This window comes from Nannizzia gypsea, genomic scaffold (assembly GCF_000150975.2).
Source record: "Nannizzia gypsea CBS 118893 supercont1.2 genomic scaffold, whole genome shotgun sequence".
Lineage (NCBI taxonomy): Eukaryota > Fungi > Ascomycota > Eurotiomycetes > Onygenales > Arthrodermataceae > Nannizzia > Nannizzia gypsea.
This window is the reverse complement of record NW_003345200.1, coordinates 1,627,234-1,645,155: the sequence shown is the minus strand read 5'-3', so window position 1 is coordinate 1,645,155 and position 17,922 is coordinate 1,627,234. Positions and strand designations below refer to the sequence as shown.

Genomic DNA, 17,922 nt, shown 5'->3' with positions numbered 1-17,922 from the left:
AAACCACTCTTCCTCGCCATCCTCTTTTGAGTTCGGCTGCCTTGCTTGAGCTCCTTGTTTGTAACGTCATAATCCCCATCTTTCATACCGGATTTCCTTGCTCGGGATTACGTAGAGCCGCCCCGGTTGACTAACCACGCTTTCTCACATCCATGGATATTAACTTATGCGAACTCCAGGCTGGTTTCTCTCTTGACAACGTCGTCAATGCGGCTATCTGACTGATTATGTAACTCACCTGTCAGTGCTTCGCGGGATAAAAGTTTCTCCGATATACCCCTCAGATTGAAATCGCAGTCTCCTATGTTCTACGTGTTTTGGGGTCCAAAACGCGTACATACACTGTACCCTATGCCTTACCGAGTCTCCGCAAGACCCTCACATCGCATAAGACAGGAGGCTGAGGATTACACTGGCCAACGCCCATCAAAACGATTGAAGATCGACCGGCCTTCCTCGGAATTCTGGGATAACTTGTCGAAAATTTGGTTAACAAGAGACGCGCTCGAGGAGCTAGATCGAAGAAACAGTGCTTCCGCTAGATCGGAACAAGTTTGCTCTAAATCCCGACCAGTTGCCCACCTCCAGGAGAGGCAGAGATACCGTCAGCGGCAGAAAGTCCCTTCGAGTACTGTTCACTACAGCCCGGCGACTCTAAACGATATTAGGCGGTTTTCCAGAGGCGGTGGGCCTGATTTATCTGACCTCAGAAATGTATGTTATCCTCGTTACTTTGAGCTGTTTAGAGTGCATCCTGATATGTTTTATAGTTCCCAAATCCTCAAATACTCTCTCAACCAATGAGTGCAAATGATCCAAACCGTCGGAAGAGACGTGCAGAATCCCCCCCAGCCTCTGCGGCAGAACAAAGCAGTACCAGCAAGACCGCAAAGACTACTAGCACATCCACATACAACCGCAATTTCGAGCAATGTCTGATCGATAATGGCATCTATCCACCGGGATATAAGTATCCAAATGGCCAGAGGCCAGCAAAGCCAAGTAATTGGTCAGAACTCAACGAACGGCTGGCACAACGCCGAAGTTCTCTCTCGCTGTCACAGTTCTCCGAGGATGACTTTGAGGAATTTGTCGAGAAAGATGCGAATATACGGAAAGAGAAACCTATTGGACGCTTTACTGTTTCAATTATAGAAGGCAAAGTTGGAGATGTGGCGTCTATGGGAGAGGACTATCCATTCACAAATTTAGCACCCCTAACGGATAAGACACTAGCAAATGCAAAGCCAGACCATTTCTTTGGTGCCAGGCCTGAGCAGCTCGAGTCCCAGATCCGCGAGGAGCTCAGCAGTTATATTGTTCCATCATCACAGGACTCCCTCCCAATACTCCCAAACTTCTTCCTTGAGACTAAAGGCCCCGACGGATCCCTTGCTGTTGCTACCAGGCAAGCCTGTTACCATGGAGCATTGGGTGCTCGAGGAATACATAAGCTTCAGAATTTTAAGCAAGATGAGGAATCGTATGATAGAAATGCGTATACGATAACCTCAACATACCATGGTGGCCAGCTCAAGATCTATACAACTCACCTTGTTCCTCGGAAAGGCGGTCGCCCTGAGTATATAATGACCCAGGTAAATGCCTGGAGCATGACTGGGAATATCGAAACATTTCGACAAGGCGCATCGGCTTATAGAAATGCCTGTGATTGGGCAAAAGAGCAGCGAGAGAGGATCATAGATACTGCAAATGAGAGGCTTGCTCAGGCTCAGTCAGAAGTTCTCACACCGGAAGATGTGGCAGTTTCTGAATCGATAGCCACCCACGAGGGCTCTCAAACATCAGCAACTTTTGATGAAACTGAAGTTCATGATACTGCATGGAGCTTTGCACAGCCCAATGAAGCCGGCCCCGAAGCCTCTAGTAAACCTGATAGTAGATAGACCCGCTGACGGTTCGGGTGGCAACTCCCTTGCAAACTAGGCCTTAAATATGTATATTTATATATGTACATGCTTCACTATTTCTTTACCCTTGGCGTCTCTCCGAGTTTACTACCTGGTTTACTGGGCGGGATAGCTTTGATTTATGGCTACGTGAGAAAACTGTGAAAACCAGTACTACATCAAAGTCAAGGTCTAACTTACGATATACAGCAGGCTGCAACAATACTAAAACATTGAATACCTCAAAACAACTACCATCGGATTAACTACTAATTTTCTAATATTAAATGATATTTCGTATGGACACAAGTTCTGACCTCAGCCCAGGATCCATTCAATTCCATATACACGGAAGAAAGGAAAACCACGATATTGAAAACTGCCACCTGACTCCGAAACCACGGCACTAATCGTCAGTGGATAATGATAATGCACCAAACAAATGCAGATGTTGAACATGAACAAGTAGCAAATGACAATGATTATACAATGATGCGAGTAATGAACGAAGGGTAGCATGATAAACACAAGAACAAAAACAAAAACAAATTAGTTATATCTGAAACGGTAGCGATGATTTCCCGTAACTCCGCCGATGTGTAGTTATTTCAGTGCTTTAAACGCTGTTGCAAAGTTGATTTTCGTTCTGTTGTATGAGGGAGCTGTTGGGTTATGGAATATGATGTAGGGCCCGGATAAGCATGAGAAAACGGGAATGAAGATAAACAAAAAAGAGGATAAAAAAAATGGTTAATAAAAGACTGAGGTATGCAGTTTAGTGTATGTCGTTATATGTGGAGGGGTGTGTAGTCATCGTGGCCTGGGCTTTGCTTTTTCAAGGACATTCAAGGGGAGCGATGATTGATGCCTAAACCAGTCCAGTCTCGTACCTGGGGAGTACTGCCGCTTCTGAGCCGGGTTGTTCTAGCTCCTTCCTGGCGAACTTGTTCCGCTCGTTGCTGTGGAGTAGTGAAGCCAGGCTGCATCATGGCAGCCAGCTGCTGCGGATCACTAGCGGTTGGCATCATGTTGCGGTCGGGATAAGGTGCGACCTGTGCTTTGGCTTGTGCCTGTGCTAGTGCCTGGGCCCTTGCGTGGCGTATCAGTTGTTCTTGTCTGAGCGCTCTATCAGCCAATGCTCTGTCAGTCCGCTGCCTAGCAGCGTCGACGTTGACGGGGTCAAGTTCGCCGAAGCGGATTTGGGGTGTATATTGTACAACATTGAATTCGATTAGACTTCTGCTGATGCCATCACCTGAGTCGACCATGAAGCCTGGCCCCGAAAGAATGCTCGGTTGCGGTAATGACTGGCTTTCGTCTAACGTTGGTGTTGTTGTGGCTGATTCGACTGCACATTCACTGGCTGGGTATCTCATTCGGGTATCCAATGTGGGTATAATTACGCCCCTGTTAGAATGGGAAAAGGAAGCTGCGCGAGGCGCCGATGAAGATGATGAGCGGGATGCAAATCTTCCGGTTTCTGCTTGAAGTGACTGGTGAGATAGCCCAGAGTGTTCCCGGGTCATAGGCTGGGACGAGTAGCCATGGGGAAGGCTGCCCCTGGAACCGACGGCGCGCAGGGGCGGCGTGATTGCTGACGACCGACGTGGTGGCATTTGAGTAATTTGGACGTTCGGCTCATACGGCATTGGTAAGGGGTTTGGCCCCATAAAGGTAGGGCCAACATTGGAATCGCTGAAATGCTGCTGATTTGCTATCGGCGGCCGCTGATAATCATGGTCTCCGAAGGGAGAGTGTGGAGTCGTTGGCGAGCCTCGATCAGATCCAGAAATGCGTCGAGGATATGGTAGGCCAGGGTCACTGTGAGTTGACAGGGACAGGCTCATCTCGGTGCCCCCCATCATAGAAGCTGATAGGCGTTTTATTTCTTCAGCATCTGGTATCGGAGGGCTATCCTTGTGCATTGGACGCGGTGGCATACTTGGGTGCTTTGGCCGTGGTGGTGGCTTCGTCCCCGCATGAGCCGTTCCAGATGCGACGGCAGCATAAGATGGACCTTGGTTGCCCTGGTTAGCGGGTCCAGGCCTGGCTTGAGCCGGGCTGGCGCTAGTGCCAGCATTCGTTGGAGATGAAGCTGTAACTTGTTGCTGTGCCAGCGGAGACGTTGGTTTGTTAGCAGATTCAGCATCAGATTGCTTTCTGTGGCTGGGGCTGCCGTGGACTATGATTGAACTGTCCCGTCGCGAGCCATCGGATACAGAGACAGTAGGTGTTGCTGGTCGGATCTCCCCAAGATTCTTCCGTTGTTCTTTCAATTTTTTCAGGGGCTCCTTAATAGCATTAATAGCAGAAAGGAAGCTACCTCGTTTCTTCGCAGGAGTACTAACACGCTCTTCCTGGGGAATTTTCGGCGTTGGAACCACAGTGTTGTTGGACAGAGATGGAGACATGTCAACAGCAGACACATTATCAGTACCAATATCTTGGGTTGTGTTCGTGGCGCCGACATTGATGTTGCCATGGAAAACAGAGTCAGGTTGAATGATACTTTGCGGCGAGCCTATCTCCAATGGAGAGTCGGTGCAGTCGGTTCCTAGTTCCCGCTCCCAGGACTTGGTAGACGTGCTGGCTATAGAGTCGGAGAAGGATGACATGCTGTTTGTATGGTCAAAGATTGATCTCTGGTGACGGCACCATTCCTGGGATGAGCCAGGCGATCGGTGCCTGATCTCCTCTTCGATATCAAGTAGCATCTTTTTCAAGCAGTCGTGGTGAAGTTCCAGGTTGACCTCTGATTTGTCTAGCTTGGTCCGGTAGTGGCGCATTAGACGCTTTGCGTGGGTTTGATACTCACGGTAGTCCCTGACAAGACCTGCATTCTTAACTGCCCTTATCTGAGTAGTGGCGTTCTTATAGGAGAGGCAGAACAGGCTTGTAGCGATGCCCAGCCAGTACCAGAAATGCTTTGCGCCTTCGACGATGAGTTCATCGCGGCAGAAGCCCTGGACGACGGAATGAATCTTGAGCACATCGATTTCTGTTCGTGGTCTGCCCATCATGCCCTCGTGGGAAGAGGCACCTTGCGAACTTGCTGGATCCGTTGGGCGGCGTTCCATACCTCTTCTATCGATTTCACTTGTGGGGGTAGCTGCGAGTTCGGTGTAAGCGTCAAAGGAGCGCTCAATCAGGCCGTACCTGATGAGGATGGCAAACGTGTTATCGATGTGCCTCTCGGTACTGCCGTATCTTTCCAGCGTCCGGATTTCGACTTTGTACTCTGCCAAAGCCTTGCGGCCGAGGTGGATCATGCCAACGGGGACGTTGTGTCCGAAGAAGGATAGGATATAGATTAACTGCAGAGCCTCTGTGTACTCGTTAGAGCTAAGATCCGTCATTATCCCTCTGTACGGCTCAGCGAGACGCAGATCAGTCAAGTGGGAGCCAGGTTGGTATGTTTCTAGTGGTTTCCCACTGGCGTTGAGGCGATGACCCAGGGCATGGATGGCGAGCGGCAAGCATTCGTAGTACTTGACCAGCTCTCGGGCCTTTTGGGCCTGTCTTGGGCTTGCATTTGAGATTCCCAGCTCGCAGAAGAGCAGCTGACATGCGGCGTCCACGGCTAGAGGTTGAACTCCAAGGCCGTATGGTTCGTAGAGACGCTGTTTCTGGCGTAGTGTGCGGTCGACGGAGGTGTAGATGATGCTGGTATTCGGCTTGAAGGGGAGGAAGTTTCTAAATTCGTCCAAGTCTTCTTCTACCTCGAAGGCGAGGCCATCGAAGACAAGCAGCCAGTTGTCTCTGCTTTCCAGCCACCGTTTGACATTTGCTGTGTACTTATGGGCCATCAGCCACCGTGGGTCTCGGTCTTTCTGGTCCTCTAGGAGTATGGAGGCAGCGACGGCAATTTCCCAAATTCCGTTGAGACGAGACTCCTTGGACTTGCCATCGATCCAGAAGATGCCACCAGGGTATAGAGTCTCATGATCGTACATGTACTGTCTGGCCAAATGGGACTTTCCACAGCCTGGGCCTCCATGTATCAGAACAGCGACAGGCCCCTGGGCCCGTTTCCGTTCGTCAGATAGTACTTTCCGCAGCTGGTCCATCTCGTCTTGCATCCCGAGAAAGACAGAATTGGGGTGGAAGCCAGGAGGGCTGACGGTCACCACAGTTTCATCCTTCTGGTCTAGCAACAGAGGCCGGTTTGCGTGGCGGATGGCATCTGGGTTGGTGTAAATAGAGTCGTGTGGCCCTGGTAGAGAGTGGGTAGAGATATCTATATATGTATTGTTAGTATATTCCGACACATGTATAGAATAAAAGAGTAGAAGTGAAGTGAGCTGATCAACATACCTAGAGGGTCGTGTGCATCTGTTTGAAGGTCGAGGGTGCTGCCGACGTTCAGCTGCTGAACCTGGAGTCCAGCCTGTACGGAGAGGAGGTACTCCTGCTTCGCCTGCTGCCAGCGAGTAACAATAGTAGGGCCGGCTGTGGATGCGTACCGCCGTATGGCCTCGGTGACGGTGTCGTAGCCCGGGGAGTTCTTGTCAGCAAACCGGCACATGGCACCATGGTCGGCCTCGATGCCCATGCGTTCGACGCCGTCCCAGACAGGTGCGGCAGAGGACTCCTCGACGATGAAGGCACGAGTGCTGCCGATGTCCATGGGCTTGGACTCGTGGAAGAAGTAGATGTGGAAGCGGTTCATGATCTGCACGAACTCGCGGTTGATGACCTGGAGGTGCTCGTTATCGCTCTGCAGGACCTGGACGAGCTGCGGGGAGGTCGAGAGCAGCCATTTTGGGATGACAGTACTGATGATGGACTGGGCCGTGCTGGCGGTCCTGGCGATGCTGGATCCGTTGTGCGGCGTCCCCAGGAAGAGGATGCCGTATGTAGATATGTAGATGGAGCGCAGATGCTGGGTATACTGGTGGCTGACTCTGGTGTAGCAGCAAAGGGCCTTTTTCACGACGAGGCCGCCCAGCGAGTGGCAGACGAAGACGATGGGCCGTTCGGTCGACTTAGTGCTCTATATCATAATGTTAGCCGTAGCTATAGATGTAGATGTAGGTGTAGGCAACGTACGTTCCGCAGGGCACACAGGCTGGAGATGAGATGCTCAGCATGGTTATGCAGCTTGTCCTTGGACGTCCCGCCGCTGAAGGAGGTGACATTCGCATCGTAGCCGTAGGTGATGATCCTGGCCTCGACGCCGCGCAGGGCCTCTGGCAGCAGGTCGGACGGCCAGAAGACTTCGGGGGACTTTTTGGTGGCCCAGGTATGGTACGACGAGCCGTTGAGGCCGTGGACAAACACGATACTACACTTTATTAGAATGATGATGAAGAAGAAGAAGAAGAAGAAGAAGAAGAAGAAGCAGACTTACTCGACGGCCGGACTGGATGTTTGATAGAGCGCAGTGAGGCCAAACTGCTTGACGACGACGCCGCGCTTGGTGACTGCGGTGCCCATCTCGGGCGGGCGGGCGGGTGTTCTCTAGAGGCGCGAGGACAGCGGGAGGGCCAGACGGTATATCAGGCGCATGGAAAGGATTCAACAGTAGCAGCAGAGGAAGAGGAAGAAGTAGAAGTAGAAGAAGTAGAAGAGAAGGCTAGAAGACGGCCAGGCGTGTTATTATATCTGTCCGTCCGTTGATCGCGGTCGACTCTACCGGCGCCCTTGCAGCAGGCGGCCTGACACACCCACGGTCGATGATCGCTGATGCAACCGCAGTCTTGTGAGCAGCCGGCGCAGGGCCAGAAAGAGAGAAAGATGCCGCGCGAAGGAGGCAGACGGAGGCAAAGGCAGAGGAAGGCAGAGGCAGAGGCAGCAGAGGCAGGGCTCAGCTCAGCGGTTTCATGCGAGATCGAGGGTCAGCTGCGAGTCCTGCTGCTCTAGTCCTGACATCACCGCGTACGTCGACTATGTTTTATAACTATATCTGCCTGAGAAACAGCTACTGACGGCTCTTTTATACCGATAGGACAATGCTGGCTGACGGCTCCCTGCTCTCGAAGCTCCCTGGCTCGTCTTCGTCTTCTCTCGCTGCCGCCGCCTGCAAGGGGGGGTGGGGGGTGGTTTCCAGCCTCGCAGCCTCCCTTTGGATATTGATTCTGCACCGAAGAGCTGATCCCTGACTCGCGATTGGAGGGCGATTCAGCAGGCTGGGACTCGTTCTACAGGGCATCTGGTCTGGAGACTGCAGGGTGCAGCCCTACGTATCTCCTGCAGCGGCCAGGGGAAGCCTTCCCGGTGGCCAGCGGAGGCCGTCTTGGGCGTCCCAGACGAGCGGTGCGGCTGGGGGGTCATGATGGAGGGCATGGCCTTGCGAGTTATCTGTTGCATTGGATACGATATACGACGAGGGAGGAAACAAAGGCTGGCTTTGCTTTTTGACCCTGTCATGGATATGCTAACTACTGGATCGACCCGGGCCCCCGAACCACAGGCCAAAGATAGGACGAGATGGACGATTTGGGGCGAACTCTTTTCAGCCCCCGAGGACAGTCTGGCTTCTGGAGGGTTCGTGCTGTTGGCTGTTGGCTGTTGGCTGCTTCTATACATGGCATACGGGGTGCATAGATGCAGATGCGGTTTTGACGGGGGGAACAACGCCTGCATCACACCGGATTTCATGGACCACCCATCGTGGACAGCAAGGACTTCTGTGAAACATGGGCGGCTGTATCATGCAGTGCCGGTTCTGCTCGTGATCCGCAGTGCAGAGTGCAGAGAGGCAGACATCTTGATATCATCGATATCATATCATATCAGGCCATGTCATGTCACATACAGACACCGCTTTCTTACTATACACCTTCAACTAACTACGGCGGCAAGGTCGAGTGGACAGCAAACACCGAGAGAGAGATATCTCATGCACAGTGCCCTCATACGAACGAGGTCGCCCTGAACCAACTGCACAATCACTACGCGAGACAGGAGGCTGAGCAGGAGGATATCTATATCGATCCAGCACTCAACGGCCAAGGGCGATATAGGGCAAACATCATCATCATCTGGTTACTGCAACTAAATATCAAAATACGAGACTCGCTAAAAGGAGGCTCAGGAAAGTTGGTGCCTGCATGTCCAACGCTGCTGCGTGTGTTGATACACAAGCTGCCGTCTATATTTTGATAACAGCCAGATATCCTTCTTCAACTCCTGCCTGCCCTCTCCCTTTGCCGAAGACAACTGCCTTGCAACCACGGGGAAAATCCGCTGTGAATCATCCGTAGCCTGCACATTCTCCTTTCCATGTGCCTGATGCTCACTTTTCGCTTCTAACATACACATCACATGGCCCATAAACCCCGAGATGGTGGATGACGGCCGACCCAGCCCATCCGTGACAAGGAGTACATCCTACAGTTACATACATTTATGTGTACAGTGTGCATGTATCATGTAGTCCGCCCTCACCCGTACACTGATTTATAAGCCATCGCCGCCAAACGCCGTCATCGTCATCGTCGTCGTCAGGGTCAGCGGTTGCAGGAACCAGCCTGGCCAGTCAGAACTCACCGTCCCTTGAACGAAGGCTTCCGCTTCTCCGCAAACGCCTTAAGAGCCTCAAACCGATCTTCCGTCTCCACGACTCCGAGATACGCCTCGTTCTCTGCCTCTGCGCCCCTTTCGAACCCGTCAACAGCCTTCAGCGCCTGGCCAAGCGCAATCGGCCCGCCTTCACAGATCTCCTGCGCCAGCCTGATGCTTTCGCGTAGAACCTTCTCCCTGGCTTCTCCCGGCTTGCCCGCTTCCTCGGGCGTCACCTCAACCAGCCGGTTGCAAAGTCCGAGGAAGTACGCTTCGGGCCCGCTGACTCGTCGTCCTGTCAGGATCATGTCCAGCGCGCGGTTCTTGCCGATAAGGCGTGGTAGCCTGTAGGTGCCTCCTGCGCCGGGGATGATGGCAAGGCGCGTCTCGGGCAGTCCCACGACGCTGGTGCTTCCGAAGACTCGCAGCTTAGTGCACAGCGCCAGCTCCAGTCCGCCTCCCAGGGCCATTGACGAGATAGCAGAGACCGTGGGGATGGGCAGCTCGTCCAGGTTGGCGAACGTCTGCCGCAGCTGGGCAAGGAACGCTTCAGTACTGCAGTTACCCGTAGTCAGTCAGCGTGCTCTAGACTTGATAAAGTAACGATGAGGTATAGTAGGTATATATAATGGTAAATAATAGTAGAAATACTCACTCCTGCTTGGTGAAGGTGGCTCGCTCTTTCAAGTCTGCTCCGGCGCAGAACGAAGCATCGACGTTGCTGGCCACGACCAGAGCCCTCGTCGGCCCTTTACCCTGCTCGGCCTTGATGTCGTCAATGTGTTTGCCCAGGCTGTTCAGCAGCTGCCGCGAGATCGCATTGCGAGCCTTGGGCCGGTTCAGAAGCAGGACTCTGATATGGCCAGCTCCCGGGGCAGGAATCTGCTGCACATTGATCACGTCGCCGTGGGCGCTGGTGCCGAGCGTTGCGTTGCGCCGGACCTGGACGACGGGGAACTGGCGGAGGCTGGTCGGCCGGAATACGCGAGCAGCAGCCATTGTAGATACTACAGTCAGTGACGGGCAGGTAGACTTTGCTGGCGAGGCGTTTTGATGGTTGTTGGTGATGTGAAGAAGAAGTTGACTTGTAGTTGTTGTTGGTGTTGTTCGGTTCTATTTTTATGGCTACTTTCGGCCGCTTGGGCCGACGCCGAAGACTTAAAGTGTTACTCGAGTGTTATTGATAGATACTATAGGGCAAGCATGGATGTTTGACGTTTGATATTTGATATTAGATATTTATTGATATACATTGATATCGGTACAGGGCCGTCGTCTACTCTTCGTCGTGGTAGAAGTTATACAGCATCTCGTGCTGGATATAAGCGTCAACCTCTTCGTCCGACGGCCACGGAGCCATGACCTCGGTCTCGTCCATGAGGCGTCGAGCCTCCTGGACCAGGGGGTGGGCGAGCTGATCGGCTTGCGAGCAGCCTGCTTCTTCCTCTCTCAGAGCCATCGGGTCGTGTTCAAGAAAGACCCTACAAGCAACGACCGCCCGACGAAGCATCCGGCGGCCCCCACGCCGCTCGTTGGTCACTCGTCTAAGCTCATGTCCTTCAGTCTGGAGAATACGGAGAATCGCCACGATGGTCTCTCGGTCTCTGCCACGCCCGAACGCCCGGATAAGCGAGTGAAGGATGGAAGGGGACGGAATTAGCGCCCGCCTCGAGAGTGTGGGTGTGGCATCATCAACTGACGCAGCGCCGGTGGCTTGCTGTTCCCGGTACAGTGGGAGGAATCGGTTGACTTGGAGCCTCAGCTGGGCGAGGCCATGCTCTACCATCTCCTCGGCGGTTTGTGTCGTCAACAGCCGGTCCGGTATAGCGGGCGAGGGCCCTGGAAATTGAAAATGAGACGCTACCCTTCTCCCTGCCTTGACGGCACCGGGGTGGAGGTGGAGAGTTTGCGCCAGCCCTACAAATCCGTTGCACATGAGCTGGATACACCGGAGGTCTAATGCTACAGAGTTGACATTCATGTATTCAACCAGCCTCAGTGTCTCTTCCCAGGCAAAGACTCGGTTCACTCCTGGCGCAAGTCCGAGTCTGTGGAAGTTGTGAAACGGTCGACTGCCGATAGCCACAGCCTTGAGAAGGTTATGCCAGGCAGACATGTACCGTGGCCTCCGTTGCTCCATGAGAAAAATGGCATGAGCAAGAGCACGGCCTTGGTTGGGTTCCAAGTCCGAGTATCGTGGTAGAAGAATCGGGAACATGGCGTTCAGCGCTTCCATCCGGTCTGGAATCCCGTCCACGGTACTATGTGAGGCACATCTACATAGGAATCGTATGACAGCGGAAAACATGGCATCGTGGATGGAACTGAGGGCGTCGACTCTTTCTCTGCTCTGTTGGGAGGAAGGATTAAACAGAGCATAAATCTGGCCCTTGGTAAGAGTGCTGTGATCAATATAATCTAGTCCCTGCTTCAAGGAAGAACTGTGTCGAAGGATCAAGACCAGCACTTTATCCGGTAGCGGGAAATCCTGAGAAAATGTCTGCTGTAGAAATTCAGGTAGCGCTGGCGGCTCTGAGGGTACGTATATAAGATCGCGAGGTGAAGTCGGCTCGGGATACACCTCTTTACCACCATCAGATGGAGCAAAGGCGGCGGTAGCTTTGGATTCAAATTCCGCTTGTTGATTGATCTGACCGCGGGTTCTCTCCGACGAAATAAGTTTTTCCACTATCTCGTAGATTATCTGTTCGGTGAGAGGAACATTCTGCTGCTGAGAGGAGACATAGCATGCCCAGGCCTCTCGAAGCGTCCTGGTTGCACGGATTCGAGCAGCCCATACAAGAGGTTCTGACGGAGATTCGTTTCCTTCTAAGCGCTGCCAACTTGGATCTGGGAGTCTGGTCCTCTTTTGAATTGTTGGGGTTCCGTCTGTGTCCCAGCCGGCTACAACAGATGCCGCTCTATCCCACTCGGCGAAACGATAGCCGGCCTGCTGCATATGAGCCATAGACTCCATAGCCTTGCTTTTGCTTCCCTCGGTCTTTTCTGCGTCGATTCCGAGCTTGTCTTCTTTCCACGGAGGCCACGAGACCGCTTTAAAGCTATCCCACTGCCTCTCTGCTTTCGTCATCTTGGCTGCTAGCAAGATCTGAGTGATTGCCTGGTAGCTTGCTTTGTTGACCGGTAGCGGTGGGTTGAAGGTTTCCATCTCTCGTAGAATATGGAATACTGCCTTTTGCTGTAGTTTGGCTGAATGATACGGTTCTACTCTGCACCAGCCTGCCAAACGTTGGATGAATTTGTTATAAAGTTCTGTTACTCGGCGCGCCTTTTTGGGACCAAGCTGATCCAGGTCTTTGGTTGCTGTTAGACAAGTAAATGTAGATGTGAACATTTCCGCTATATTGGCCAGGGTCCTGGGAGCGATATTGCGCGCCAAGTTGGTTAGACGAACAAGGATGGTCATAGCCAGAGCAGAGTCTCCCTTTATACTCTGCACTGGTATCGAGGAGGTGCCGGATTCTGAGTCCTTGGATAGAGGAGAAGGTTCATCCTGAACCATGGAGTTCAGTAACCTCCGGCATTGCTCCAGAAGAAATTTGAAGCTAGGTTCGTCTATATCGACTCGACGCAGGAGGAACATGAGAATGAACATGGGCACTGGGGCCTCCTCTGCCAATATCTGGTACCGCATGACAGCCAGATGTGCATCTGGTGTGGCCAGTACCCACGCCCAAGCCATCACATCGCCCGCAGAATACCCTCTCTTCGACAAATATGCCAATGCATCATCATCAAACACCTGGAGGAGAGCATTGTCTAGATCGCTAGCTCGCGCCACGTCTGTCCTCAGTAACGGGTATATCAGATGCAGATATCTAGCAACCAGGAGTGAATATTCAATGCGTACAGGGCGGGTCGCATTCAGGCTAGCTTCCAGCTTTGACACTATTTTCCCTTTTTCCGAAGGCTTCGCAGCCAGGCTTGATAACAGACCGCCATGGCTGGCTGAAGTATAGGTCCCCGCTTGGATCCGGTGTAGAGCCAAAAGGAGTGCTTTTGGAGATGGCGGATACACGTCCGGCGGCCTCGTCTCTGGAGGAGCGGTAGGAAGCTCAGGAGAAGGATAGACTGCATGCGCAATCCCAGGTATGCCAGGCTGTTGGGCAGTACTCAGCGTCTGGGTTAAGCTAGTCGGCTACACGGTTTCTTATCATTAGAAGCTATCCCGCAAGTAGAAAAAGAGCAATGCAACCAGAAAACTCACCTTGACATGCTGTAGCACAGGTGCCTGAGAAGAGAGACACGGGGATATCAATGATACCGCAAGTCTTTGGCAGGCATACCGGCGGAGAGAGGACATATAACAGCTCTCTGGGGATTGATCCGTAGCTTTAGTTCGAGAAAAGAGATCACCGGCCTGTCTGCAGGAACATGTTACATCGGAGGCACCGGGCACAGAATCAGGACGCAACAGTAAGCCACCGTCAAGGAGCTGTCTAGAGATGCTTGTCCAAAAGATGCTGTCTAAAGGATGTTGTTTGTCTTTTTATCTCCCAAAAACTTCGCGATGTCGCTTTTTTGCCCGACGTCCTGCTGAGTCATCATTTCACGTGATCACTCCCCAAAGAAGGAATTTGAGATCGCGAAGTTTGAGAAAAAAAAGAAGAAGAAGAAGAAGACGAGAATTTTTTGGCCGCATCGTTTGAGATTTCTGTGGTTGACAGTGAGATTATTCGAGCAGCCGCCTGGAGACGCTGAAAGACAACGACAGTTACGATCTGCATGGGTGGTTCTGCCTTGCACCCCCGAACGACCCCAAGGACGCGCTTCTAGTTTTCCTTTTGGTGGCGGACTGCTTGCTTTCCTACCGGTAGGCCGTTCTGCATCGCCCATCGCTCTCCCTGGCTGCTGAAGCTAACTGCGCGACAGCATCGCAGGAGCCGTCTGTCGCTGTCCTTTTGCCCAGAGTCAGGCCCAGCTGGCCTTGTTACGACGAAGAAAAGCTTTTAAGCGTGAAGCCCGGAGGGTGGAGGAGTGTGGTCTTAACCTGGCTAGTTTTCCCTGGCATCGCTGCTATATCAGCCTTCTCGATTCATGCAGGGAGAGAGAGACCGCTTCTCTCACCATTGGAGACACCGTCGACTGCGCGCGATCTAGCCGAGCTCTCACTTTTGGCTTGCCGAGTGGATGATAATATTGAGGTGGAGTGAAAAGAAAGGGCTGGCGAAGAAACGGTCAAGATGAATGGGATCTCAGTCCAAGGCCCAGAGGCGTCAGTCACTCCGGCACCACCCTCAAAACGAAAACGCGAAGCAACGGCAGAAGGCGAAGCAGACGGAACTGCATCTACATCAGAAAACAGTGAATCAGCCTTTCCTGACACTCTCAAGGATCTTATTTTGGTCCTGTCCAAGTAAGACATCAATAAGCCCAAATCCTAGTGTCCGCTCAGTTTTCTATCTTCTAGTCGCATTTCTAACAGCCATAATCTAGACACGACTCCGACCTTGGGATCTTAAATCGCCCACTCGCCCATGTACCCACGGGGGAGCCTGAGAACAAGCGAGTAAAACGATCAAAGACGGCCATCGAACATCCATCTGTTCAGTCCCGAGTTGAAAAGGCCTACTACAGTTCCCTTGAACCTTTCCTTCACGATGTCGAGCAATCCATCAGCTCGTTTGTCGCAGAGTCCCAGCGACATGATAGCAAGTCTCGCCGGTCGACCACGCAGGCCTCGCCTAACGAATCGTCCAGTCGTGCGAATGCGTTCAGAAAAGAGTTAAATAAGCTGGTACTGAAAATCTCTCCCCAAGCATCGCCATTTAACGCTTCAATCAAGGCAGCAAAAGCAGAGGACACGTCTGAATCACTGGCTGGCAATTCTCGAAACGACCGGTTAGCTTTGGCTCTTGTGGATAATACTCCTCACGGAAGACAGATATTTTCAAGCGTCCAGCGGTCCGATTTGCCTATCAACGAAACCGCGCTTCCAAAGGGGATAGTGGCTACTAGGATTGTTCCCTTCAACCCCTTACACATGGATGAATCGCGGACACGGACAAGGACTATCGGAGAGGTATTCGCACCACGGCCAAACCTCCCTGCTCTCGAACGACCTCAGAAACGCCCTGCTGAGAGCGGCCCATCCGTCGTCGAATGGTTAGACCCTCTTGAAGCCGCTTCCTCCTTACCCAGTAAGCTTCTAGGGAGAAAAACCTATAGCCAAATCTCCCTTCCATCCGGTTCCTGGTTAAACTATGGCTATGAAAACCCGTTGCTATCGGATAATTCTCGCCGTGTGTCAAGGCAGGAAGCCATCGAGAAGGAGAAATTCTCAAAAGCAGACAAGACTCTTTTCCATGCACTCTACTCATCATTTGCCCCGTCCTTTGACAGTTCAGGCGCAGTCGCACCCCGGGCTGCTAAATATCAAGCTTGGTGGGAGAAATCAGGGGCTCGTCGCATGAATGTTTTGTTTAACTCTGAGCAAAACGAAGAACAAGACGCTCCAGCCTCCCCGAAAGCTTCTCCAATTTTAGATCAAGTATTGGACCCCCAACTGTTGGACGAGGAAACGCTATCTGAAGCGGTTGAAACTTTCAAGCCAGATACAACATATGTGGATAAGGCAACAGATTCCAATGAAGCTGCCAGCGACGAGGATAAGGAGAAGAAGGCCGAGGGCGACATAGGAGAAATCCTGGACGATATATCAGACCTGCTTCAAACACTAAACTCGTACCGCCAGCTCCGAAACCTCTCGCAGCAGCCATCAAGTAATAAAACGATTGACCAAAGCAATGGGACATCAGCAAGTCACGACCAGGCGGCGACTCCCTCTGATGCGGAATACAGCATATACGAAACATTGAAGTCTAGCTTATCGACATTGGTGGCTTCTTTGCCTCCGTACGCAGTGTCGAAGCTGACGGGAGAGCAGCTTGCTGAATTGAATTTGAGCAAGAAGATCCTACTAGATGGCGCCGATTACCCTGGCACCCTTGATGATGATGACTTTACCAAGCAACAGAAACAGGCTGCGCAAATCCAACAAAATCTGGTAAACTCTCGTGGCCATACCCATGCTCAGGTACCACAGGGCCGACCAGCTACCTACCAGACCCCAACAGCACCGGCCCCTTACCAACGACAACATGCTGCTCGCCAAAAGCATATGCCAGTGAACTATCAACAGGCTCCTCCCCCTCCTCCTCAGGGGTACGCAGGGAGACCGCCGCCGCCGCCGCCAGGGCACTATCAACCCGCGAACCCCCAGCCATTTGCACAGCACCCCCAGGCCGGCCAGCGGCAAGGATACATGCAGCCCCCTTACCAACAACCAGCTGGAGCATCTTCCCCTTACAGCAGGAGTGCAATGTTGCAACAATTCCAGCGCCCTGCATCCAACGGTGTATCTCCCTACCCGCAGAGACGGCCCTCCCCTGCGCAAACTCCAACCCAACCGTACCCCCATCGCACACCCCAGGTTGCGTACCACCAGCCTATCCATCAACCTCAGCTTAACCATGCTGCTGGCCCCCAGAGAATTCCACAACAACCACATGGCTATAATCAATCACCACAACGAACACCCTATCTAAACTCACCTACCGGCCACCCTGCTCAGCCACGGTACTTCCAGCAGCAGGCACCACAGCCGATGCCCTACGCGAACTACCCCCCTAACCAAGCGAGCCAGATACATTCTCCATATGCCAAGCCTTCTCCAGGTATACCCTATCCCCGGTCAGCCGCCGAACAGGCCGCGATCATGGACCGGAACAAAATGCAACTGCTAGACAGTCGCGCTCAAGCCGTTGCCTCCCCTCAGCCAATGCAGCCCAACGGCCAGCCGAATGGGCTTCCTATGGCTACTCCAGGGCCCTCAAAATAGATTAAAGAAGTCGATGCAAAGTTTACACTTTGATAACCTAAGACAGTGGCTGTCTGTACTCTTTATTTATCCTACCCTGCAAGTTTATTCTACGGCCTCCCTGTGGCCCCAAGCTTGTGGGCTACCGCACATTTAATCACCAATGTATCAACAGACTATCCATACCTCCTTTGCCTCCTATCACTGCTTTGTCTATCCCTCTACTTTTTTTTCTTCTACCTTCGTCTTCTTAATCATCCAAGTAGACCCATTACTGTCCCTTTTTCCGCGTTGTATTCCTTTTTTCCCTGGTGCATGGAGGTATTTAAAAGGGATCCTTAATTAGTCCAGTTTACAGGCTTTTCTGAACACACACACACACACACACATAAAAAGAAAAGAAAGAGGTTGAAAACGACAAAGGATCATTCTAATGGATTGCTTGACTTTTACTTATGCTAAATGGGTTCGCTGGACTATATAGTGGAATGTTCTGTTAAGATGGCTTTTTTGACCCGGCGTCCTTCTCCCATTGATTTATGTACTTGCTTTTCTTCTGCCTTGACTTTGCCAGCCCTTGAATCGAGATGAATACACTCAGATTTACTAATGCTCTCACTATACGTCTTTAAAGGGGATAAGAAGTACTTCTAGTTAACAAGATTAATG

The 17,922-nt window shown here is 52.1% G+C and overlaps 6 protein-coding genes across 6 annotated transcripts; 2 read left to right on the top strand and 4 right to left on the bottom strand.

Moving 5' to 3' along the window:
* Positions 1-351: 351 nt before the first annotated feature.
* On the top strand, positions 352-1,907 carry MGYG_02628 (hypothetical protein; the record flags this gene model as incomplete). The annotated part of the gene is made up of 2 exons (XM_003175050.1): positions 352-714; positions 771-1,907. The coding sequence occupies 2 exons, from the start codon at positions 352-354 to the stop codon at positions 1,905-1,907; spliced, it is 1,500 nt and encodes a 499-aa protein (XP_003175098.1).
* Positions 1,908-2,755: 848 nt separating this feature from the next.
* Positions 2,756-7,346, bottom strand: MGYG_02627 (LipA and NB-ARC domain-containing protein; the record flags this gene model as incomplete). Its single annotated transcript, XM_003175049.1, has 4 exons — positions 2,756-6,147; positions 6,225-6,903; positions 6,960-7,194; positions 7,261-7,346. The coding sequence occupies 4 exons, from the start codon at positions 7,344-7,346 to the stop codon at positions 2,756-2,758; spliced, it is 4,392 nt and encodes a 1,463-aa protein (XP_003175097.1).
* Positions 7,347-7,780: 434 nt separating this feature from the next.
* On the bottom strand, positions 7,781-8,438 carry MGYG_08992 (hypothetical protein; the record flags this gene model as incomplete). The annotated part of the gene is made up of 2 exons (XM_003175048.1): positions 7,781-8,007; positions 8,093-8,438. 2 exons carry the CDS (start codon positions 8,436-8,438, stop codon positions 7,781-7,783), a joined length of 573 nt encoding a protein of 190 aa, XP_003175096.1.
* A 959-nt stretch (positions 8,439-9,397) lies between these two features.
* MGYG_02626 (methylglutaconyl-CoA hydratase) lies at positions 9,398-10,412 on the bottom strand (the record flags this gene model as incomplete). Its single annotated transcript, XM_003175047.1, has 2 exons — positions 9,398-9,968; positions 10,069-10,412. 2 exons carry the CDS (start codon positions 10,410-10,412, stop codon positions 9,398-9,400), a joined length of 915 nt encoding a protein of 304 aa, XP_003175095.1.
* A 277-nt stretch (positions 10,413-10,689) lies between these two features.
* MGYG_02625 (hypothetical protein) lies at positions 10,690-13,737 on the bottom strand (the record flags this gene model as incomplete). The annotated part of the gene is made up of 2 exons (XM_003175046.1): positions 10,690-13,572; positions 13,642-13,737. The coding sequence occupies 2 exons, from the start codon at positions 13,735-13,737 to the stop codon at positions 10,690-10,692; spliced, it is 2,979 nt and encodes a 992-aa protein (XP_003175094.1).
* Positions 13,738-14,617: 880 nt separating this feature from the next.
* MGYG_02624 (hypothetical protein) lies at positions 14,618-17,274 on the top strand (the record flags this gene model as incomplete). Its single annotated transcript, XM_003175045.1, has 2 exons — positions 14,618-14,790; positions 14,871-17,274. 2 exons carry the CDS (start codon positions 14,618-14,620, stop codon positions 17,272-17,274), a joined length of 2,577 nt encoding a protein of 858 aa, XP_003175093.1.
* Positions 17,275-17,922: the final 648 nt, after the last annotated feature.